This window comes from Conger conger, chromosome 1 (assembly GCF_963514075.1).
Source record: "Conger conger chromosome 1, fConCon1.1, whole genome shotgun sequence".
In the NCBI taxonomy this organism is placed as follows: domain Eukaryota; kingdom Metazoa; phylum Chordata; class Actinopteri; order Anguilliformes; family Congridae; genus Conger; species Conger conger.
In genome coordinates this window covers 80,948,816-80,972,536 of record NC_083760.1, presented here as the reverse complement: position 1 = coordinate 80,972,536, position 23,721 = coordinate 80,948,816, and the positions used below count along the sequence as shown (strand labels likewise).

Below are 23,721 nucleotides of genomic sequence, written 5' to 3'. Positions count from 1 at the left end.
CAGGATCTTTTGAAAGCATTGCCTGGGGTGATCAGCAATAATTGACTACCGCCAATTGACCGAATTGTTTCTGTTTAAAATAACGTCAGTTGTGGGGCCAGTGGCGTTGCCTCCGTGTGACAAATAGCTATGCTTAATACTAACAGAGATTGCCATTTTCATGAAGACCTTTAGAATCACGAAGTGCAGAAATGCGCTTTTGAAATGGAATGCTAGAAAAAGGCAAGGCGAAACTGGGCCGTAAGTAGGCTACTGTGGTCCACGCATAAGCCTTGGTGACGGTAGGTCACGAGTGACATTCGCCGACCTACATTTTTAGTGAGCGAAATAACTATGCATTCGGCCGACATGAATAAGAATATTTATGAACTAGAAAAACAAAACAGAAATGAATGAACGTCGTGTTATTCAACAGGGCGCAGGGGGTCGGTCTGAGTCCAGGTAAAGGTCAGTTGTACTCACATATGGTACACTTCGGAATGGAACGCTGATAGAGCTTCGCCACGTCACTACCTGCGAATTGCATGGGAGCTGATAACGCGAGGACACGTTCTTCTTATGGTCATTATTCGACTGCCATGCAACAGTTATTATAAGCCTATCTCGGGTACACTTCAAACCTGCTGCTTTATTACAGACAATTCAGAGGACAGCGAGCAAATGACCAGTACACTTTGTTGGACTCTCAAAGGAGCGATAACACATGACATATACATTGCCTCTTTTGTTCTTTGATATGACTGTGGAGTGCAACCAAACTACATCCATCTGTGTTATACACCTTATGTCATGTGGGTGAATATGATGTTTGTAGTTACTTATCTTGTTGATATTTAGGCCAAATACTGTTTTTTTCCCCCCTTTTCTTTAGAAAACATGTTTTATGTTTTCGTTGGAAAAATTTGAACATCAGCAGAAAGTTATCTGCAATGGGTTTATACTGAGAGAGACTGTAGGCTTCCTAATGCCAGGTTCTACTTAAGCAACAGGCTGCCCAGAGTTCAAGCCAAAATGATGAACTTTGATCCACATGATATGGACTTTGGTGGCAAAGGAGTAATGATTCATTTGAATTGCCGCTTTAACCTTCACTCAGTCTGTGCAATCCATGCACTGCTTCTTTCTTTCTTTCCATTATTGCACAATGATTTCATTTTAGCATCGGCTGATCTCATGATGTCCAGACGGTATAAAATGTGCTTCCTTAAATTTGCTGCTAAAACATGCACACAACACAGACTGTGCAGGGTGACTCTTGTCCTTTCATTTTCCTGCCTACTGCTGATCGTTGACCGTAAGCCCTTATGTAATGTTGCTTCATCCCAGCCTTTCTCAACAAATACAGCAAAATGCTGACTTCCGAGGTTTGTGCTTGCGATTTAGCTGGTTTTGCTTTTGTGTCATCAGATTACGTTAAAGTATGCCCACTGAGCAAGATTAAGCTTGCCGAGGAGAGTGGGAGTTGATTCATTTGTCTGGTATTATCAGAACTCATAAAGGCGCTTTTCTATTCCCAGAGGCCTGATTGGTGTGAGTGGTTTTTATTTTCAGCTCTCCTTTCTCTCTTTCTAAACACGCACAATCCTTTAATCACCCGATTCCACAAACACAGGAACCCGATAAGGCTAGAACCTTTGGAGGTACGCATTAACGCACGCACAAGGAAGTTTACATTTTACCTTGTATGTGCTATATGAAGAAGATATCGGTGTTCAGTTGTACATTCACTTATGGGTGAGTTTGTCAGTGAGCACATTTACATTACATTCAGATGTTCTTATCCGGAGTCACTCGTAGTGCCTATATACACTTAGTGAGCACTTTATTAGGTAGGCCTGTTCACCAGCTTGTTCATGCAAGTATTTAATCCGCCAATCACGTGGCAGCAACTAAATGCATAAAAGCATGCAGATGTGGCCGAGAGGTTCAACTGTTGTTCAGACAAAATGTCAGAATTGGGAAGAAATACGATCTAAGTGACTTTGACTGCGGAATGATTATTGGTGCCAGTCTGGGTGGTTTGAGTATTTCAGAAACTGCTGGTCTCCTGTAATTTTCATGCACAACAGTCTCTAGAGTTTGCAGAGAATGGTGAGCAGCAATTCTGCGGGCAAAAACATGCTGTTTATGAGAAAGGTCTGAGGCGAAGGGCCACACTTGTCAAAGCTGACAGGAAGGTGACAGTAACGCAAATAACCACGCATTACAACAGTGGTATGCGGAAGAGCATCTCTGAACACACAACACATCAAACACATAAATGGATAGGCTACAGCAGCGGAAGACCAATGAGTCTAAAAATAGGTATAATATATACCTAAAAAGTGCTCACTGAGTATTAACACAGTATTTATCCATTTCGTTTTGTACATTACATTACATTATTGGCATCTGGCAGACGCTCTTATCCATACATTATTCTGCCTGGTTGCACTATGAGGGTTGAATGCTTTAGTTGTTGTATTGGCATCCAGGACACACCATTCACTGGCTTTTCACGGTCAGGTGATGATCTCGCACCTTTTACCCTCTTCCTCCTTTGTCTTCACCCTAAATGGAGGCTGGGGGGCTGTATAACGACTGTATGTGCGTATTTTACATAAAGTCATTACACAGCTGGATATTCACTGAAGCACTTCAGGTGAAGCACCTTGATCAAGGGTACAATGGCATTCCCACACAGAAGCCAGGCCTATCACCTCAGGGTGAAAGGCTTTGTTGTGCAACTGCTATGCTGTACCGCCACCATTTTGTGGAAAGCCTTTTGTTTTAGTGATTTTCTTGGGCATGTAAATGGTCTGCATTTATATAGTGCCTTTGTCCAAAGTGCTGTACAATTGATGCTTCTCATTCACCCATTCACACACATACTCACACTCACACACCAACTGGCAGTCTTGCAAGGCACCAACCAGCCTGTCAGGAGCATTTGGGGATTAGGTGTCTTGCTCAGGGACACTTTGACACGCCCAGGGCGTGATCGAACCGGCAACCGACTGCCAGACGACCGCTCTTACCTCCCGTGCCAGTTTCGCCCAGTGTCCTTAAAAAAATGTTGATCTTAACCTACTTCCAACGCAACTAGAAAGTTTTTGTTTCATGCTGGTTAAAAAATGGTGAAACATTGCCACGGTGTTGCTGCTTGCCCCCAACCAAACCCCAACCTCACACAACCTTAGCTGAACACCGTCGAGCTGCTGCAGAAATAGCCTGGGGAATAGCCTCTTTATTGGAGATAATGGATTTGTGTCAGCTCACGTCAGCTCCAACTGCTGCTGTACTGTGGCCCTCCACACACCAGTCTTCTGCAGACAGTGACTGTGTGCAACACCGCAGGGCAATTAGCGCCGGCCTCCGTGGAAGGGGCCAAGGGTCCATGTGAAGAGTGATGTGGAATGTAAGATGTACTGTAAGCTGTTTTTATGGATGAATTGGCAGGGCTTGTTGAGTGCCCTAAAGGGGGAAAAAAAGAGTAAAATTAAAGCAAATTTAATACAGTGTTATTGATTATTAATTCAGTGTTTCGCCAAATTTAGTTCTGAATGTAGACAGCTTTTTTCTTTTTCTTTTAGCTAGTTCTGTTTCTTTACAAGCATGTGAGATCCATTTTTTGTTCATACATTTCTATCTCTCTGTTTTCATCTGTAAAGGCTTGAGTTCTGAACTGAGATAACCCCACTAGTCTAGTGGAATCAGCAGTCTATTCAAAGCCATTAATTGTGTGAAAGGGCAGCTCCTTTTGGTGTGATGTCACCTCGTATTTGTGTTCTAGGGGAAAAGGTGCACAGCTGGGCTTTGAGATACTTATGCATTTTTATCTTTGTAGGACGCTTATGGTGAAATGGAAGAATAGTGTCTAAATTGTAATGTGGATTATATGCAATGCAGAAACTCTGGATTCTATTACACATGGTACTGCTAATATATATGTGTGTGTGTGTGTGTGTGTGTGTGTGTGTGCATTGATGTGTGTGTGTGTGTGTGTGCGTGTGTGTTTTCCTGAGGTCGCCCAGTCATCCCCATCTGACTCACTCCTTTTCCCAAATTCCAGCCCTCCCCCTTGGGTTACTGTCGTTCACATCTTTGTCCTGTTTTTTTTATTATTTCTTTTGTCTTGAAGTGCTGTGAACTCTGTCTCATTTGGAATTTAACCCACTGTACCCTGTAATGTAAAACCATGCATCTTGGAATTAATCCCAGAAAAGCTAGGCGAACTGACCACAGATATTCTGTGTGTCGGGCAAGGACTGGCCAATCCAAGCATGGTTCATTATGTCTTAGGTTATGATAGCAGTGAACTATGTTAACCTGACTATTCCAGTTAATGCTAGTGATTTCAGAGTCAACACAGAGGCAACATGTAGGCATTCAGCAGACACATATCCGCAATGGTCAACCTGGTAACATTTTCAGTGACCTTTCTTAAGGGTGCAATGGCAATGCCCTACCTGGGGAATCAATCATGTTGCAAGCCCAGTCCCCTGACCAATAAACTGAGCTGCTACCCAGTACTGTGCATGTTGACCCCTATAACCGGGTAAACGGTCTTAAGATGGCAGCCAGTCCTATATTCATTCGAGTAGCAGGAACTCATATCCAAGGAAACTTTGGCAGTTTAAAAAACAAAACCCACACTGACTGTCTATTGAAGAATTTCAAGTTAAGTATCTTGCTCAAGGGTGCAACAACATAGCCCCACCTGAGATTAACACTTTTATGTGCACCTACTGTAGGGTTGTGGATATGATCTGAGCTAGTCTAACTACGATTTATTCAAGTCACACCAGAAATGTACATGGCTATATGGTCACTGGGCGATATCTTGTAACCAGATATGGTGCAGTGACCTTATGATACCCCTGTCAAACGCAAAACCCAGGGCTGACACGGAATATCGAACATCAACCCACGTACAGGCGGTATTTACCTGTGAGAGCTGAACAGTCCACTTCTTGTGCGACTCCAGCTGTGAATCTACTTTGCGTAAATGAAGATAATTAGTTCTACAATAATATCGTTGCCATCATCTATATATAGATGTTTCAGTAGTCATATGAAACTATTCCATTAATGTCAAATTCAATAACTGACAAATTATTAATCCTTCGCTCACATATGTTTTTGTGGGCCCCACTCGGTCATTGTGAATCGTCCTAAGTTTCCCCCCCTCCCCTGCTTATGGCATCCCTGGCACACGGGTTCTGCCCCTCCTGCCTTTATGGAGGACATGGTACAGTGCATCCATCTCCCTCACTGTCCCCCTCACTGTGCAGCGTTCATGTCCACACAGGCGGACCCCAGAGAACGTGAGACTCACAGTGCAGGGAACCTGAGCTGTTTACAGACGTCGGAGGGGAAGGTGCAGATTCTCATCTCCTGGCCTGTCTTGGGTAGAATTGGAGCCAGGGAAGGGTTAAGGAGCCAATGGCAGTTGGTGGCGGAGGAATGCAGGTTTCGGTAAACAAGCCTGGGACAAGCTCGCTGGGTGGAACAAACAGACTCACGGGTGGAACAAACAGACTCACGGAGATGAGCCGCAACTTGCCCCTGTGTGTGTGTGTGTTTGTGTGTGTGTTTGCGTGCGTGTGTGTGTGTGTGTGTGTGTGTGTGTGTTTGCGTGGACTTTTAGCACTGAAGATGATTTAAGAACATGCATTTAAAAGGCTACATGTGTGTCCATATGAGCAGACTGTATGCTGACAAATGTCCCCATTCAGTTGCATGCATGCATGCCAACAATCCTCACAGGGTTTTTTGGATTTGTGTACATATCTACATGCAGCTTATTGTCAATATTATGCTTCTAAAATTAATATGGACTAACATTATGATTCACACGATATCAGGCTTGGCTGAAAAAAATGTGTGAAAATAAGAAACCTTTATGTTAACTGCAATCTGAATCTGAATCTGGCTGCCATCTTAGTCTTATATTCAGACTTAAATTATTTTTGCTAAATAAGACAAAAATATTTGACTAATTTTGAGATTTGCCAATGGTATAAGAAAATTTCACGCAAATGTTTTCGACTTGAAAGAAAAAATAAGATTTTAAGTCTCAGTAAAAGACTAAAACACTTGTCCAAACAAGCAGCTACAAGAGTTCAAATGAACTTCAGCAAGTTCAGAGTGAGGTTTGTGGGTGTTTGTTGAAAGGAGTGTGCAATTCTAGCCAAGAGCAAGTCCTCAGGTGATCAAAACTAGTTGCTCAACAAGGTTAATAAACCTCCCAGACAAGCTGTTATTATTGCTGTCTATGTATTAACAGTAGATAAACCCCATAAATTATATTTTTTCAACTTGAAATTTGATGACAAAGTTTGTGATGAATGACAGGTTGTTTCTTCATACAAAATAGATTCAGGGTTTAAAATTAAATTAAGCTGCTTTATCTTAGGGTGAAGGTGGGTAATTTTTTACCCTTTGGACAAGGGGAGTATACAGAATGTTAAGACTACACAAGGACTAAAGGGTAGGACAAGTCAGGTAATGCTGGTGTGCAGGTTGAATGATTTCATGTATCATTAGTTGGTAATATTTTGCACGGTCATTCATAACAGTGGGTCCCAGCCATTGCTATAATGTCAGCTGCCTGTTTGTGAGGGCAGAAGGACTAGCAAAGGTCCTTCTAAAGTGTATAGCTTTCATGCCACAGTCAACCGGCTGAAAAATGACTCTCAACGTGTCAGCCAGAGCAGTGCAATGGGGAATGGTCTCAGCAAGCCAAAGTAATGGAAACAAAACTGAAAATGTATCCAAGAGCAAAGAATAATGCATATGAAAGGATGCCAATGCGACTATGTCAAACAGTCACTTTGGGCCTATCGCTGAGAATTGTTTATCAGAAATATACTGACAATATAAGGAAATATGTCATGACAATATTGCAACACTTTGTGGGAAATATTATTGCCTGTATACTTCACTGCTTTGCAATACACGCGTTCCACAAAAACCCCCCCCTCATGTTTTCAATGTAGTGCAGTACGTTCTATTCCCATGCATGTGTTGCAATGCTCCTGATACTGCCTCCAGGAATGCTTCTTCTCCTTTCCCAGCGAAATCTTCCTGCCGTCAGTTAGGCGTGTGTCCATGTTTAGAGAGCTGAGAAAAGGATGACGTACAGTATGTATCCCCTTTTCTTTGCTCTACAATATTACTGTCATTTGCTATTTTTAGACACCAAGGAGCATTGCGCCACACTAAAAAGTGTTTTAAAGCACATATGTGGCTATTCATTTATATTCATTCATTTAGCCTGCCAACTCTCAGAACACAAGGGTTAGAGAGATGGTGGCAGTTTAATGAACAGCTAAGACAGTGTACAGGGGAGCGCATTTAACGGCTGGGTGTCACAAAGTATGACCAAGGGTGCAAATAGGAAGTTCATGAGTTGAGGTTTTGGGCTGTTTCAAATGCTCCTGAACACACCTCTAATCAGCCCTGTAGTCAAAAACTCAAGACATAACTGTTACCTTACTTAAGATGTAACCACAACCTTACTTAAAATGAAAGATGCTGATTATTTAACTTATCATTTAGTCTCGTAGTTGTATTACAGATATTCCTGTTTGCAAATCCATTTTTCAAAAACTTATGCATGGGGTATTAAATTGGCAATAGCTTTTCGAAAGGGACCGCATATTATTTTGCACTAATGGTTTTAACAGATCAATGTATTTTTCGTCAATGCCTGAAATTTGTAAGTGTTCAGTTCTCTCGCACTGGTATCCCTGACATTTCCCCTGATTTAATACAACACTACTACAGTGTACCACTAGATGGCACACTTTGTAAAGCCACTGGTTGGCATTTATATAGTGCCTTGATCCAAAGTGCTGTACACAGCGATTGGCAGCCATGCAAGGCACCAACCAGCTCATCTGGACCATTTGGGGGGTTAGGTGTCTTGCTCAGGGACCCTATGACACAACCAGGGCGCGATCAAACTGGCAGCTCTCTGACTGCCAGACGACTGCTCTTACTGCCTGAGCCAATGCCGCCCCTAAGAAGGGCTTGTTGTGAATATGCATGAGGCTAATTTATAAAATGGTCGTCTGATCAAATCAAAAGTAGTTATATATTAAAATCCCATGTTGATGTCGATATGATTGCATCTTGACGTTAGGTTTTCTGCATGTAAGTTCATTACCTGCTGGTTATGAGGAGGTACCGCAGGTTTTTTACCTGTGAGACCTCATTACCTTTTACCTCATAACCAGCAGGTTGTGTTTGTGCTTTAAGAATAAAATTTTATATAATAATCAATTTTAGGCATGAAGTTTCGGCTACATCAAATTCAAATAGAAGTTAATTTGAAATTTACAGGTATGTAAAATTCTGAGACATATTCATAAAGTCTCCTGCAGTGGTCATGTGCATAAAGGGTTATTCTTTCAAGTGAAAAAAAAAACAGAGAATTGTTAATTTCACATTTATTTTCATACATTAGTGCAGGAAAACCAAACATCTATCTGACACTGGTAACAATATGCAGTAACCATGGAATAACCATTTCCCTTAAATCCATTACACATAAATAAGCACGTAGCACCCATATAGTGACTAAGAGAATATAGCTGGCCACTGGCACTTAAAAATCACATATTTATAAATATTAAATTAGATAAATATGTTCTTTTTATTTGGCAAAGTTAGGAACGATGTTTAACTGCTCTTGGCAAAGGACTCCCAAAGAGAGGTGAGCTTGGATCTGAGGTCCTGGGCGTAGGGGTCGAGCTTCTCCCTCAGGTCTTCAGCGTAGGGTGCCAGGCTCAGCTGAAGCATCTTGGCTCTCTGGGCCAGCTGGGTCTGGAGGCTCTCGGTCAGGGGAGCCACACTCAGCTGGAACTCCTGCAGACGCTGCTCCACTTTCTCCTTCAGCTCCTCGGTGTAGGGGCCCAGCTGGGACTGCAGCTCCTTCACTTTCTGCTCCAGGGTCTGCTTCAGTTCCTCGCTCTTCTGGAGCAGGGTGGCCTTCAGGGCTTCAGTGTCCAGGGACTCAGTGTAGGGGGCCACCTCCTGCCTCAGCTTCTCCACCTGCTGCTCAATGTTGGCCCTCAGCTCCTCTGCGTAGGGCTCCAGCTGGGCCCTCACTGTGCTCACATCCTGCCCCAGGCGCTCCTTCATTCGCTCGGCCTCCTGGGAGATTTTGTTCAGAAGGTCCTGGGCCAGAGGAGTCACCTGACTGTGCAGAGTGACTGCGTATTGGCTGGCCAGATCTGTGCTCTCTGTGATCTTGGCACTGTGTGAGAGATGTGATAGAGTCAGAGCTGTATAAACAGACAGGTGAAAGCTCTCTACATGAACGGAATTGGAATGGCAAGTATTCTTTTTTTTCTCCCTTAAACTGGAGGATGGTTAAGATGGTAGATGGGCCCTTAGCATTGGGGACTGACCAATCAACTGGACTTTTGACTTCAAAGTTACATTTCATAACAAGCTTTGTGTCTAAAAAGCACACAAAATATAGCAAAAATGTAAATATAATTTAATTTATCTGTATATTATGCACATTTTCTAGTTCTTCCTATGTTCCTACACATATTTATATTGAAGTATAGCTTACTTGACGTCCTGTCCCAGTTCAGACTCCCTGATCATCTGCAGGGTGTCTTTAGCAGTAAGCGTTGCCTTGGCAACATAATCCCAGAATGCATCCTTCAGCAAGTCAAGTTGTGTTACTTGTGGCTGGGCTATGTCGGCATAACAACCTGTGGTGATGGACAGTGATGTTACACCAACCAGAACCCATGTAATTAGGACACCACACTAACTGACATGCTACAAATTGGCCATTTGATTTTTTAGAGACTAAAATAGAAATGGCATGCTTATATCATGCCAGCAACAGTTTTTGGCAGCTGACATTCCTGTTACAAGAATTAAGGTAACTGCATGGATCTTAATGATAATTTCAGTACTTACCATGTAATGCTGCCAATATGAGCACCACGTAAACCTTCATTTCTGTGGTTCTGTCTGTGTAGGGAAAGGATCGATCAAATTTATATTTAACTGTAGGCAGTCATAGTAAGAATACAATGCATAACTACTCACATAAATCTGTTTTCTGCGAGAACATTATTCTGTCAGTCATGCAAAATAGAAATGGGCTTTGTTAAACTTACAACTTATGTAAAGCTACATGAATGTAAGTCAACCATATACTAAAAACATAGCAAAACTCTCACTGCTACCGCTAACGAGTCCCAAAATAGCCCAAGATTAAGTGTTACGGCAAAACCACTGCTACCGCTTAACAACAGTTCACACCAGTTAGTCAGGAAACACACAATTCTTTCTGTGCTGGACTGAAATTCAAGAATAAAGGGGTAAAAGAGCACTGGGTGTCTTACCTGAGCGTTTGTGTCGAGCCTGTGTCCAGCGTATTTGTTTGCCTTAAATACACCAATGGAGCCGGTTGGCTGATGAAGACACAAAGTCCAGGGGAGAGTGCCCTGCTGTCACCAGCACTGTTATTGTTTGTGTCAGCGCCACTCCACATCGCTATCTGCGCTTGGATCTCTCGGTCTAGGCCGAACCCCGATGGCACAGACAGCCACACGCCGTGGTGTGGAGAAGCCTACCCCACTACTCCCGATTGCCTGGGGTTCCCTGCACAAATTACAGCATGCTCTTAGACAACGGAGAGATAATGACATTATGTCAGAAGATATATTGTGATATTTTGAACAAAAATGTAATACACACAGTCACTCCAAACATAGTTTTAATATACAGTTAGTTATATAATATATTGTCATTTTTGCCAAATAATACATTCCACTGGTCATATTCACTGAGATCAAAGTAGAAATAATAGGTGTACTTAGCAGTATATTTCTAGTAAATTATATTTTACCTTTTAGCTTACAGTTTCCTGTTTCATTCAGCCCAACGCCGCCTGCCTTTTTCCAAGCACTAAATGGCACCCAGTGCTTGCCGTTTACCTACAAACTCGACAGTATCGAGCACCGTATCAAGTCAGACTTTTTGTGGTGATTTTATGCCTGGGTGCATACATACACACAGTTTGGCGTTGATTCTCTTCACGGTATTAAAGAAGAAGCACAGTCTAACCTTACCAGGGTGCGTGCATTACGATTGGCTCTTAGCATAACCCCTGCTCATACAGTACATTTAATAAAAATATATGGCATATGTTGCTATATATCTGAAAATAATAATAATATGTGTATTTGCAGATATTTTGTGAAGTCTTGTAATATCTGGATAATATTAGGAACACTATACTAATACTGGGTAGGGCCTCCCTCTGCTCTCAAAACAACCGCAATTCTTCATGGCATGGATTCCACAAGATGTTGAAAACATTCCTTGAGATCCTGTTCCATATTGTCATGATTGCATTTCTGAAGGTTTGTCAGCTGCACATTCATGCAGCGAATCTCCCGTTGTACCTCATCCCAAAGGTGTTCTATTGGATTCTGATCCAGTGACTGGGAAGGCCACTGAAGAACATTGAACTCATTGTCATGTTCATGAAACCAGTTTGAGATTACTTTTGCTTTGTGACATGGTGCATTGTCATGCTGGAAGTAGCCATTAGCAGATGGGTACATTGTGGCCATGAAAGGAAGCACATGGTCAGCAACAATACTCAAATAGTCTGTGGCATTCAAGTGATGATTGATTGATATTAATGGGTCCAAAGTGTGCTAAGAAATATTCCCCACACCATTACACTACCGCCACCAGCCTGGACTGTTGACACAAGGCACGTTGGGTCCATGGACTCATGCTGTTGATGACAAATTCTGACCCTACCATCTGCATGCCTCAGCAGAAATCAAGATTCATCAGACCAGGCTACATTTTTCCAGTCTTCAACTGCCCAATTTTGGTGAGCCTGTACCCACTGCAGCCTCAGGTTTCTGTTCTTGGCTGACAGAAGTGCAACATTACATTACATTACATTATTGGCATTTGGCAGACGCTCTTATCCAGAGCGACGTTCAACAAAGTGCATACCCATAACCAGGGATAAGTTCGCTGAAAGACCCTAGAGGGAAGTACAATTTCAATTGCTACCTGTACAACAAAGATAAGGACGAGGGGCCTTTTTAAATGTTTTTTTTTTTTTTTTTTTGAGAACAAAGAAACAAACAAACAGAGCAAAAGTGACCAAAGTGAACTATCCAAACACTAGTGGCAACAGAACACTAGCAACAGAAGTGGAATCTGGACTTCTGCTGTTGTAGCCCATCCTCCTCAAGGTCCAACATGTTGTGCATTCTGAGATTCTTTTGTGCTCACCACTGGTTATCTGAGTTACCATAGCCCTTCTGCCTGCTCGAACCAGTCTGGCCATTCTCCCTTGACCTCTCTCATCAACAAGGCATTTCCGTCTGCAGAACTGCCGCTCACTGGATATTTTCTGTTTTTAGCACTATTCTGGGTAAACTTTAGGGAGTGTTATGTGTGAAAATCCCAGCAGACCAGCAATTACAAAAATACTGAAACCAGACTGTCTGGCACCAAGAACCATGCCACAGTCTAGATCACTGAGATCAAATTGTATCCCATTTCTGTCGGTTCATGTGAACATTAACTAAAACTCCTGACCCATATCTGCACGTTCACGCCTGTTTTCCGTTCTGGTTCCTCAGTGGTGGAATGACTTGCCTACCACTGTCAGAACAGCAGAATCCCTCCCCCTATTTCGACGCAGACTCAAAACCCACCTTTTCAAACTCTACCTTAGTCCTCCCTCCTGATTTCCCCTGCCCCTCCTTTCTGATATCCCTATCCTTGTCTAACCCCCCCCCCCAAAAAAAAAAAAAAAAAAAATGCACTTCTGATGACAACTATGTTTAGAACAGCATTTCCTGTGTATTTTGCTAGTTTCTGGATGTGATGCTCTGACTTATGGTAGAACCTATGCACTTGTAAGTCGCTTTGGATTAAAAGCGTCTGCCAAATGACTAAAATGTAAATGTAAAAATTTTATCCATTGCACTGCTGCCACGGGGATTGGCAGAGAATATATCAAATGTTCATATATGAAATACTTAGAAACTTTGGATCTGAAGATGGCAGTGGATTGGCAGGCTTTGTTTGTTGGGATCACATTCTACTTTCGATCAGTCAAACCCTACCCTGTGAAACATAATTACACTGAGGAGAGATGCAGACATTGTGAACAAAAAATGGGAAAGGTTACTTATTTTGTTACATACTGTGATTGGTTACAGAGAGAAGCAGAATGGGGTTCTTCTCAAAGTTATCAAACATAGGTTGGGAAGATTTTGCCTTACTGCTATACATTGTTGTGGACTGGCTGGAATATTATGAGTTCATGGGTATTTTTTTTGACCAAACTCTACTACTGAACACAGCCACAGTCCAAGTCATCCAATGTACAGCACTCAGCATCTTACAGTGATTAATTGCAAGAGCTGTTTCATTTGGGAGACGCTATATTTAGACCTATGACAGGACCAATTATAATACACCTATAATTATCGTTATTTTACCTCTTGATGAAAAAAAATAATACTATGCTTGCTTTAGGTGGTTCTGAAACAGTGAACCTGGTTATCCTAGTTCCATCTTCTGACCTCGTATACAATGCTTGGAAAAGCAAGTAAACATCTGATTGTTGTGGACATAATAGTGGCTGTAAGTTAGTCAGTATGTGTTCTATTGACATTGGTGAGGAGAGGCACAAAGTTCCACTACATCACCAGTACTGATGGGTGAAGATGATATCAGCTTTGTGTCAGATGAAAGCAACACAGCTCCGGCGGAGTTGCCTGTATGACTTATATTAGTCAACACACAGTGCAAAGTGTGTGTGTGTTTTGGGGAGGTTCTTTGTTAGTCAGAGTGTGGAAGTCGTTGATGCGGTGAAATATTATATGTTGGATATATACTGTATATATGAAGTTCAATTGGAGTAATTCAAGGTCATTCGCTTTGAATCCGTGGTAAAAATAAACACATACATCACAAATTCCTTCTTTGTAGTTATGTATTGTCATAAATTAGGGTAACAAGTGACAGAAGTGTCTATCAAACACATTATAGCATAGTTTTTGATCCATATTCAGTGCAAATAGTCATATAGGCTTTGGGCTTCAAAGAGAAATACAAATACATACAGTATTAGAATAATGGATCAGGGTACAGGGTACATTTTGCTTTTCAATCATTGGTCAACCTCGCACTCAATTATTGATTGCTTACAGTAGTTCATTTCACTGTGTTCCAGAGGTAATTCTGGAGGGTTTTATTGCATGAGTGAGCAGGATCGAGAAGAAAGAAGGTTCTCCTCAAAAACACAAAAGAGGAGAGTTCTGGGGTATTGGCAAATTCAGAATTTCTTTAGATACTCTTGGCAAAGGACTCCCAAAGAGAGGTGAGCTTGGATCTGAGGTCCTGGGCATAGGGGTCGAGCTTCTCCCTCAGGTCTTCAGCGTAGGGTGCCAGGCTTTGCTGAAGCATCTTGGCTCTCTGGGTCAGCTGGGTCTGGAGGCTCTCGGTCAGGGGAGCCACACTCAGCTGGAACTCCTGCAGACGCTGCTCCACTTTCTCCTTCAGCTCCTCGGTGTAGGGGCCCAGCTGGGACTGCAGCTCCTTCACTTTCTGCTCCAGGGTCTGCTTCAGCTCCTCGCTCTTCTGGAGCAGGGTGGCCTTCAGGGCTTCAGTGTCCAGGGACTCAGTGTAGGTGGCCACCTCCTGCCTCAGCTTCTCCACCTGCTGCTCAATGTTGGCCCTCAGCTCCTCTGCGTAGGGCTCCAGCTGGGCCCTCACTGTGCTCACATCCTGCCCCAGGCGCTCCTTCATTAGCTCGGCCTCCTGGGAGATTTTTTTCAGAAGGTCCTGGGCCAGAGGAGGCATCTGACTGTGTAGAGTGACTGCGTATTGGCTGGCCACATCTGCGCTCTCTGTGATCTTAGCACTGCAGACAGAGACATAGAGAGGAAGTGGTAAGCACGGTAAAGACCAAAGTGTGTGGTCAAGTCAACTTCAACAGAAGACAGCAGAATACAGTTTGAGAGTGTCTCCAGCTGCCATGATGTTCACAGTAACAGTTCTTCACCAGGTATCTGCAGTTATTTCTTGGGCTCGACTTACTTGACTTCCTGGCCCAGCTCGGACTGTCTGATTGTCTGCAGCGTGTCTTTGGCTGTTTGCGTTGCCTTAGCAACGTAGTCCCAGAATGCATCTTTCACCTTCTCCAGCTGTGATTCTGGCTGCTCTGGCCACAGGATGTTGGCATGGCAACCTAGGAGAGTATGGTAATAATTAAATTATGACTACAGAGAGGTGCCAGGCTTTGCTTTCACCAGTTATGATACCTCTTGTAACAGTAATTTTGAATAGTAGCTCTTGCTGAAAATGTACTTCCACTGTTACTATTCAGTTATTGTCTTAGCATGCTCCATGCCAAACAGCATTTTACACGTTTTAAGACTATAATCACAGAAAGATGAAAGACTTGTTGGGAAACATTCATGAATATCTATATGCAGTAGCAAAATACAACAAACTATTAACAGAATTCACTTACCAGTCAATGCCACAACTGCAATTAGCAGAAATACCTTCATGACTGACTTTGACGTCCTAAAGTTGAAGAAATAGACAATTGATGAGTTGTTCTTCCGAAATCTTAACACTTCAGCTCGTTTGTTAAAATATGGAAGCTGTGGGAAAACAGCTTTTTTCTTACCTGTGTGAGTGTCCGACTAAATGTGTATGGCTGTGTATGAGGATGTCAGTCATACTATTCCCAAGCTGTTTATATAGGTATCAGGAGAACACAAAGTCCAGATATGACTGCCCTGCTGTCAAAGGGACCTCTCCCCACCACTCCTGCTCCACATCACAGTCTACACTTCAGCTATGACAGCACTCTGACATGGGGCTAACTGGACTCATGACAACACAAATATCTGGCGAGACTTGAGTCCAATTCCAGCAATGGAGAAACTGAGTTGTAACTGACCTTTGAAATAGATATAGAAGCATTGAATATTACTGCAAATGCACATTGTTCACTGACATCCAACATTTTCCATAAGCTACATGCATGCTTACTTTTGCATATATAGATAGACTTCTCTAGACTATCTGTATCTGTATCTGTCATTTCCACTGTTTATATGTTTTCATGAGAATTCCATGAGATGGTTAAAGGAAAGAAAGTTGTCACACACCAAGCAAAAAGGTTTATAATCGTTTTTTTTTTTCTGGATGCATATATTCATGTTCAATTTATTTATTTATTTATTTATTTATTTATTTTGAAATGTAGGCCCATGTGGCCTGAATGTCAATACATGTTTATTTTAGTGGGCGCCAGAATGATTGGCACCCTTGATAAATATTCACAAAAATACTGTACACTTAAAAACATGTGTAAAGTAGTGTGCTGTGTTAATGATTCAATGGAATCAATCAAAGTCATATTTAAAATCAAAAAAGGAAAATTAATACTTAACACCCCTGGCAAAGATAACAGCCATTAGTCTTTTCCTATGAATTCTGATAATTTTAGAAAACATATTTGAAGGGATTTCTGACCATTCCTCCATGCAGACTTTTTCAGAATCATTGATATCCTTGGGTTTGCACTTATGGACCCTCCTCTCCAGTTCCGACCACCGGCCTCAGATGGTATTTAAGTCTGGAGACTGGGATGGCCACTGCAATACCTGGATATTGTTTTCACTCAACCATTTCTGTGAGGATTTTGATGTATTTTTAAAGTCACTGGACGGCATTCATCAATATTTGATCAATAATATCGCAATTTCATATGATCATTTACATATGTGTAATTGGAACCAAACAAATTCCACTAGTCTATCACACACGTGTAGACACGTGTTTAATAAATAAAGACTAAACTCTCTCTCAAGGTCCATATACTATAGAAAAGGTAAAACAAAAATGGTTTGACATTAAAATTGAGGAAAAGAAGAGTCCTATCTAACAAACAAAGCTTATTGGCCACATAGGATATTGTTTCCCAGTTGTCCACACTGGATGAACACATTGGCAAAATTATAGGAGAGACAAAATTATAGGAGTGGAGTGCTGTCTGGAATTGCCCTGGAATTGCCTTGGTCCTCCCTCCTGATTTCACCTGCCCCTCCTTTCTGATATCCCTATCCTTGTCTAACCCCCCCCCCCCCCAAAAACTACTTGTGACTTATGACGACAACTATGTTTAGAACAGCATTTCATGTATATTTTGCTAGTTCTGGATGTGATGCTTTGACTTATGGTAGAACCTATGCACTTGTAAATCGCTTTGGATTAAAAGCGTCTGCCAAATGACTAAAATGTAAATGTAAAAAATGGACAGCAACAGCAATGTTTTCACTGTCCTGTGCCAGTCCCCATGAAGCTGAGGACAGAAAGCACTTCAACATGTTCTGGAATTGCACAGGAATGGCGTGTGGATCTTCTGAGTTCAGCATGTTGCAAAGACTCAGAAGGAGGTGTCTGGGTAGTTGGAACTGACTCAAAAAATCCTATCCTATAATTATATAGCCCACTGTATTCTGCCCCCTTGCAAAACTATGGCAAATGGACACAGAATATCGGTGCTTGCTCAGAGAACTACTTCCATATTAAGTGTTTCTGAGTGAAATACCTATATTTCAAAAGTATTATGAGGGAATACAAAAAAAAGGTGAGGGAAGGCAAATGTTTTCATTGGGAACACAAAACAAAAGCATTTAAGGTTCTCCGTTAGCCTGCAATTGTATAAAAGCAGTGTATTATATTGATAATGCTACGTCACACCATTTATGTGTTCAAACAAGTTGCCATATTGTATGCAATGGACAATTTCTTTCTTCAGAGTTTTGATGGTTCATCTAAGGCAGGGGTCGGCAACCCTGGTCCTGGAGAGCCGCAGGGTGTGCTGGCTTTCGTTGTTACTTGGCATTAATTGATCAATGAAAGCCGTTGATTACACAGTTAACCCACCTCACCTGGTTTCTTGGGTCTGAATCGGTTGCTTATTTTAAGGTGGAGACGAAAGCCAGCACACCCTGCGGCTCTCCAGGACCAGGGTTGCCGACCCCTGATCTAAGGTAATGGAGTTTGCCTGCAGTGTTTGAAATGAAAGTGTTTCTAAAAGTCATTGCGAAACTGCTTGTTGACGACAGGCAGATCGGTCATAGTAAAATACTTTTCTCACACTTCCCAGGTGATTTCTCAGTGTCAGCAGTTATTGATATGATTTGTGGGATTTGCATTGATTGGGGGTGTGTCCTTCATTCTTTCGTGCATGCAAACTATTTTCCAAAAAATAGTTTTTGTTACACATTTCCTTCATAATTAAGACTGGGCATATCTCTTTTTTTATATATAAAATGTATTATCCTTTACAATTAACCAAATTTTGGTTTGGAAGTTTATAATTTCTCCACAATTCATTCTTCTTGTCTTCTTAGTTCTCATACTGAAAAGTAATTTTTCAATTACCTTCTTGTACCACCATGTCGGTCATTAACAATGTTTTTTGTTTCTCTAGAATGTAAATTGTATTGTATTGTATTGTATTTTTTATTAAATAAGAAAACAGGTGAATTTCTGTAATTTTTTTATTCATGACATCAATAATGGCTCTTGTGCATTATTTCATATTCCAAGGTTTCAACTTACAAGAAACACATTTCGTTTGGTTGGAAAGTTGTTGCAGTTGTTTTACATGACAATGAGATCTTTCTCACAAATCTTTTTAAGTGTACTTGTAGGTGTATAAATAATCATGTAGCATATTTTGTTGGCTTGGATCAACTTAGATATTAGACAGAGGGTTGTGGGACGAAGCTCATTCCTTCAACTCTAAGCACTATCGTTGAAGGACTCCTGGATAGCGGTGACTTGGGCTCTGATGTTCTGAACATACAGGGACAGGTTCTCCTTCAGGTGTTCTACGTAGGGTTCCAGTTTGTCCTGAAGCACCCTGGCCTTGCTGACTATCTCTTTCCGCAGGCTCTCGGCCAGGGGAGCCGCATTCTGCCGGAGCTCCTCCAGGTACTGCTCTGCTGTCTCCTTCAGCTCCTCGGCGTAGGGGCCCAGCTGCTCCCGCAGCTCCTTCACTCTCTTCTCCAGGGACTCAGTGTAGGGGGCCACCTCCTCCCTCAGCGTCTCCACCTGCTGCTCAAACTTGACCCTCAGGTCTTCTGTGTAGGGCTCCAGCTGGGCCTTCACTTCTTGAAAATCCTTCTGCAGGCGCTCTGAGAGCCAGTCCGCCTGCTCGGAGACCTTGACGTACGCCTCCTGACCAATAACAGATGCCTGATCGTGCAGTATGGCCGCGTATTGGCGGGCTACTTTGACACCGTCTGTGATCTTGGCGCTGTATGAGACGGAGAGAGAGAGTAGTGTTCAGATCGTTAGCATCGGTCAGTGACAGGCACGTTTTCTGTAGTCATCGTACCCTAAAATGTGTTACTTACTCCACTTGCTGACCAAACTCAGACTCTCTGATGGTTTTGAAATTATCTTCGGCAGTTTGTTTTGCCTGGGCAACATAGTCCCAGAATGCATCTGTCACCTGTTCCAGTTGTTTCTGGGGTTCGTCTGACCTCAGAACACTAGCTTGGCAGCCTGTTGACATGGGGTGAAACTATTTTAGTTTATGTTTTAATACATCATAAAACCTTTACAATTTCACAACCTTTTCACAACCTTTGCTATACAAGTGTTTTTTATTTATTGTCACTTTCTGCTGCTTTCACTTTTGAATTTAGTGAATCCACAAATTGTATGCTTACTTTGTTGTACGTCACTCTGGATAAGAGCATCTGCCAAATACCAATAATGTAATGTAATGTATGCAAAAGAACAAAATTCACTCACCAGTAAAAGCCACAAGAGCAAGCACCACAAAGAACCTCATGGCTATTTCTGTGATCCTAAAAAAGCACCAGACTATTAATTAATATCGTATCACAAGCTATATCTTATTTAGAACAGCATAGTTTCAAACACTGGAAAAAAACAACAGTTGCCATCTTACCTGAGCGTGAGCCTTCTTCTGTGAGACTGATTGGTCCGGCTGTTCCAGACCAATATATAGAGAGCTGAGGACTGCAATGTGGAACACAAAGTCCAAAAACTACTGCCTTGATGTTACCTCTCATGGACCTTTCCAGCACAGAGACATATGTCTCACACACATTGGCAGACTTCCAAGCTGTAACACAAGCAAAGCCAGTCAGTGCTATGACACAGTTTCATTCAATCTGCCACTGTTATCATTGCTGTGGAATAAACATACAACTGATTCTTGTTTCAAAGCCACATTTACGCCTTTTGGTGTTTTTGTGGGGGTTTTTTTGAGTTGATGTGCTTTGCTGCTTTTGTTATTTTTTACTGAAACAAAATGACTGTTGTTGCAGACTCACAAGGACAACATCTAAGGTTTATTTAAGGTAGCATTTGCGAAAGCCATTGGGAAATCCTGATGAATCCATGTTCTGTGCCAGCATTTCAATTTCATTCAATATACTGTCACTGTCATCATTACTGTGGAATGCTGATCGAACAACTGATTCCTTTTTTTGTTTTTTTTGTGGTTGATCTACTTTTCTGCTTATGATGTTTGTATTTATTAATTAATTTATTCTTACTGGAGCTATTTAAAGTTTCATTGGAAATACAAGTAGGTTAGTAGTTAATGAAGGGCCAGTACTTTCCTCATAACCCTCACAAGGACACGATCTAACGTTTATCTTAGTTTAGTGGACTTTGCCCTTTATTTGAGTAAAAAGCATTTGTGTAAGCCATGAGGAAATCCTGATTAATTCGTTTTCTGGGCGATATATCTCCGCTGACTTTGTGGAATTATCACTCACTGATAAGATGCAGCGGTTTTATATTAATTTATGTGGAGTGCAAGTTTACTTATTTATTCTTACACAGACTTTAGACCTGAGCAGCTGCTGTGATTGATGGCCATACTGCGACCTGTGTAACTTGGCTAGTTTAGATTTAATGTCATCACTTGATAACAAAATGCTACTCAGCCCATATCCACACCTGCAGACTGTAGTGAAACAGATACATTGCATACAAAATCAAACTGCTTTCTGTGACCCTGGAATATGTCTATGAATGCCTAATAAGGAAATAGTCATGTGACATATATATACAGTGCTGTGCACAAGTCTTATATATATATGTTTTTGTGCATACTAGTATAAAAGAAGACATTTGATGTGTTCTTTTATTTCCAAATATTCATTTCCCCAAATATTTAATTTTACAGAGACATTTGTGTATTTAATTTTTAAAAAAGTAACATATTACTATAAGCATTTGACTACTTTTCACATAAAAACTTGTGACTCAAGGCTGTCTGAGATCAGAAGCAAGGACCCAACCAAAGTCTGCAGACCGAAGGGTGGTTACAAAAAATATTAATTTGATTGAGTTTTTAACTATTCTGCCAAATTATTAAAATGTGATGTCAAATGTATAGTATGTTTATTTAGGACCTTTCACTTAATTATTTTTGAAAGAAACTTATCTGTACAATGATACAGGTGCCTAAGACTTTTGCACAGTACTGTATATATATATATATATATATATATATATATATATATATATATATATTTGTGTGTGTGTGTGTGTGTGTTTTTATTTATGCGTTTGTTTGTGCTTTGGAGGTTTTTTAGTATATTTCAAATACTGGTATAGAGTAGACGATGAGATTAATTGAATTGTATTAATTGTATGCATTTATTTGCTCATATCAACACATTTTTCACTGCAAAAAAGTTTGACTCATCATGCAATAGTGTATGGATGATGGAGTAGAATATATGGGTTTAAGATCATGTCCCCCACATGGGACAAACACACATTGCAGTGCATGCATTTGACAGAACTCAGAACATGATACATGCATCCACAGAATAGTATGCTTCAACACGATGCATATAATTAACCTTTGGAACACACAAGAGCTTTGCTTTAGCCGATCTCAAAGTTCTTATCGGCTGATAATGAATTAAATATATTCAGGTGCTGATCCATTAAACATGAGTAAAACTTGCTAGTAGCTAATGCAATGATTTACGTATTGCTATCTGTACAAGTTAACTTTTTAATAGATTTCTATGGAAGACCCAAGAACAGAGCATTGCAAACCTCAGTGATAAAGTGATAAACCCATGCATTCATTTTTTTTTTTTTATGTGGCTGTGACAGATATGGTGTAACTTTAAAAAATTTTCTATGATGGAGAAGGCCACTTTTGTTACAGTATCCACTACAGTGAAAAAGTTTGGGGTCCCTTTGTCTTTTACTGCTTTTTCAGATTTAAAATTTTACTTTCTCTGTTCACACAATTCATACATGGTCAAAGCACAGATTCTGAGCTTTTATTAAAGGGTATTTTTGTAAATTGTAGTTTCACCATTTAGTAATTACAGCACTTTTTATCTTTCAGACAAATTAGTCGGGTTTTGTATTTGGTTGCATGACTTTCTGATGTCTGTGACCCATCAACATAATCATAGTCTAGATATCTTATTTTTAGGTTGTCCTGCAAACAATTCTAAATCTCTTTGTATTTGAATGGGAAAAAACCTGCATCATATGCAACAGATGTAATGCGTTACTGTTACCTTTCTGTCTCCTTTGACCAGTCTGGCCCTTCTCCTCTGACCTCTCTAATTAATAAAGTGTTTCTGCCCACAGAACTGCTGCTCACTGGATGTTTTTTGTTTTTTTGCACCATTCTCTGCAAACACCCCGATCATCAGTTTCAGAGATATTCCAACCCTGTCTCGCACCAATAATCACTCCATGGTCAAAGCCACTTAGATCACATTTCTTCCAAATTCTGACGTTTGGTTTGAAAAACAGCTGGACCTCTTGACCATGTCTGCATGCTTTTATGCATTTACTGGCTGTCACACGCTTGGCTGATTAAATATTTACATTACAAGATGGTATCTACCTAATGAAGTGCTCACTGAGTGTATATTTCGGTTAATAACAGCAACAAGGAAAATTAAGTGAAATACATCAATTTAGAAAAAAATATATAATGGCAAAGTTCGGTCCAGCCAGAAAATGACCGAAAAGTGTTGCATATTCAACAAAGCAGTTGTGAGTCGGAAGGTTTCCGATCAAAATGAATGCTTGTGGACTTTAAAAGGTAAAATAATATGTGTGCTCCTGGTGCCTGCAGCCTTCCAGGGGTGGTTAGAGCATATGGGCAGGTGCCAGGCTCTGGTGCAGCTGATGCACTGATGGAGCCTTGTGCATGTGCAAGCTGCTGTCATAAACTAGTGCTGTATATCTGAGGATGGGCGGCACCCGAAATATGCAGAAGCAGTAGGGAGACCCCAATGAAGGGGACAGCCATTAGACTGGAATACCTATGCTATATCTATGTTGTGTATAGATATTGTCTCGTCAACATGTGATTTGCAGGAACAAGAATATGCTGCTTCTATTCTCCATACCATTGATGAGAAATATGGTTCTATCATTTGGGGTTTTCACAGTAGATTGAGCTAGATGTTAACTTTCTTTGTGTGTTAAGAAACTAAAATCTTTTGGGCATCTCTTGCTAGCAACAAACACCATGCTTCTTGATAGTATAACTGTCCATAAAATTGCAGTTATGTACAATGTATGAACATGAACCACAGGGATTTGCATTTAAAAATGGTTGATGAAGCTAGTGAGAATGTGTTTGTAGCAAAA

At 41.1% G+C, this 23,721-nt stretch overlaps 3 protein-coding genes across 4 annotated transcripts; all 3 read right to left on the bottom strand.

Annotated features, from left to right (window-relative positions):
• Positions 1 to 8,420: 8,420 nt before the first annotated feature.
• On the bottom strand, positions 8,421 to 10,466 carry LOC133140394 (apolipoprotein A-IV-like). 2 transcript variants are annotated; one of them, XM_061260330.1, is made up of 4 exons: positions 10,359 to 10,466; positions 9,928 to 9,981; positions 9,569 to 9,713; positions 8,421 to 9,244 (listed from the first exon to the last, which is right to left on the bottom strand). In XM_061260330.1, the coding sequence occupies exons 2-4, from the start codon at positions 9,965 to 9,967 to the stop codon at positions 8,668 to 8,670; spliced, it is 762 nt and encodes a 253-aa protein (XP_061116314.1). In that variant the 5' UTR covers positions 9,968 to 9,981; positions 10,359 to 10,466; the 3' UTR covers positions 8,421 to 8,667. The 2 variants fall into 2 exon arrangements, with proteins under 2 accessions (XP_061116314.1, XP_061116305.1); XM_061260321.1 differs by lacking the exon at positions 10,359 to 10,466 and adding an exon at positions 10,060 to 10,099.
• Positions 10,467 to 13,978: 3,512 nt separating this feature from the next.
• On the bottom strand, positions 13,979 to 15,798 carry LOC133139832 (apolipoprotein A-I-like). The gene is made up of 4 exons (XM_061259280.1): positions 15,701 to 15,798; positions 15,539 to 15,594; positions 15,103 to 15,253; positions 13,979 to 14,926 (listed from the first exon to the last, which is right to left on the bottom strand). Exons 1-4 carry the CDS (start codon positions 15,751 to 15,753, stop codon positions 14,350 to 14,352), a joined length of 837 nt encoding a protein of 278 aa, XP_061115264.1. The 5' UTR covers positions 15,754 to 15,798; the 3' UTR covers positions 13,979 to 14,349.
• A 2,778-nt stretch (positions 15,799 to 18,576) lies between these two features.
• On the bottom strand, positions 18,577 to 20,058 carry LOC133109744 (apolipoprotein A-I-like). The gene is made up of 4 exons (XM_061219299.1): positions 20,015 to 20,058; positions 19,855 to 19,910; positions 19,452 to 19,602; positions 18,577 to 19,351 (listed from the first exon to the last, which is right to left on the bottom strand). The coding sequence occupies exons 2-4, from the start codon at positions 19,892 to 19,894 to the stop codon at positions 18,835 to 18,837; spliced, it is 708 nt and encodes a 235-aa protein (XP_061075283.1). The 5' UTR covers positions 19,895 to 19,910; positions 20,015 to 20,058; the 3' UTR covers positions 18,577 to 18,834.
• Between the last annotated feature and the right edge of the window lie 3,663 nt (positions 20,059 to 23,721).

Excerpts from the sequence above, each read along its gene's own strand:
- LOC133140394 (XM_061260321.1), bottom strand. The coding sequence starts at position 10,099 with ATGACTGACAGAATAATGTTCTCGCAGAAAACAGATTTAT. Across the intron at positions 9,982-10,059 it reads CTCGCAGAAAACAGATTTAT|ACAGAACCACAGAAATGAAG; the intron begins GTGAGTAGTTAT and ends TTCCCTACACAG. Across the intron at positions 9,714-9,927 it reads CATATTGGCAGCATTACATG|GTTGTTATGCCGACATAGCC; the intron begins GTAAGTACTGAA and ends CCATCACCACAG.
- LOC133139832 (XM_061259280.1), bottom strand. The coding sequence starts at position 15,753 with ATGACTGACATCCTCATACACAGCCATACACATTTAGTCGGACACTCA. Across the intron at positions 15,595-15,700 it reads TTAGTCGGACACTCACACAG|GACGTCAAAGTCAGTCATGA; the intron begins GTAAGAAAAAAG and ends CTTCAACTTTAG. Across the intron at positions 14,927-15,102 it reads GAGCTGGGCCAGGAAGTCAA|TGCTAAGATCACAGAGAGCG; the intron begins GTAAGTCGAGCC and ends CTCTGTCTGCAG.
- LOC133109744 (XM_061219299.1), bottom strand. The coding sequence starts at position 19,894 with ATGAGGTTCTTTGTGGTGCTTGCTCTTGTGGCTTTTACTG. Across the intron at positions 19,603-19,854 it reads TGCTCTTGTGGCTTTTACTG|GCTGCCAAGCTAGTGTTCTG; the intron begins GTGAGTGAATTT and ends CCATGTCAACAG. Across the intron at positions 19,352-19,451 it reads GAGTTTGGTCAGCAAGTGGA|CGCCAAGATCACAGACGGTG; the intron begins GTAAGTAACACA and ends CGTCTCATACAG.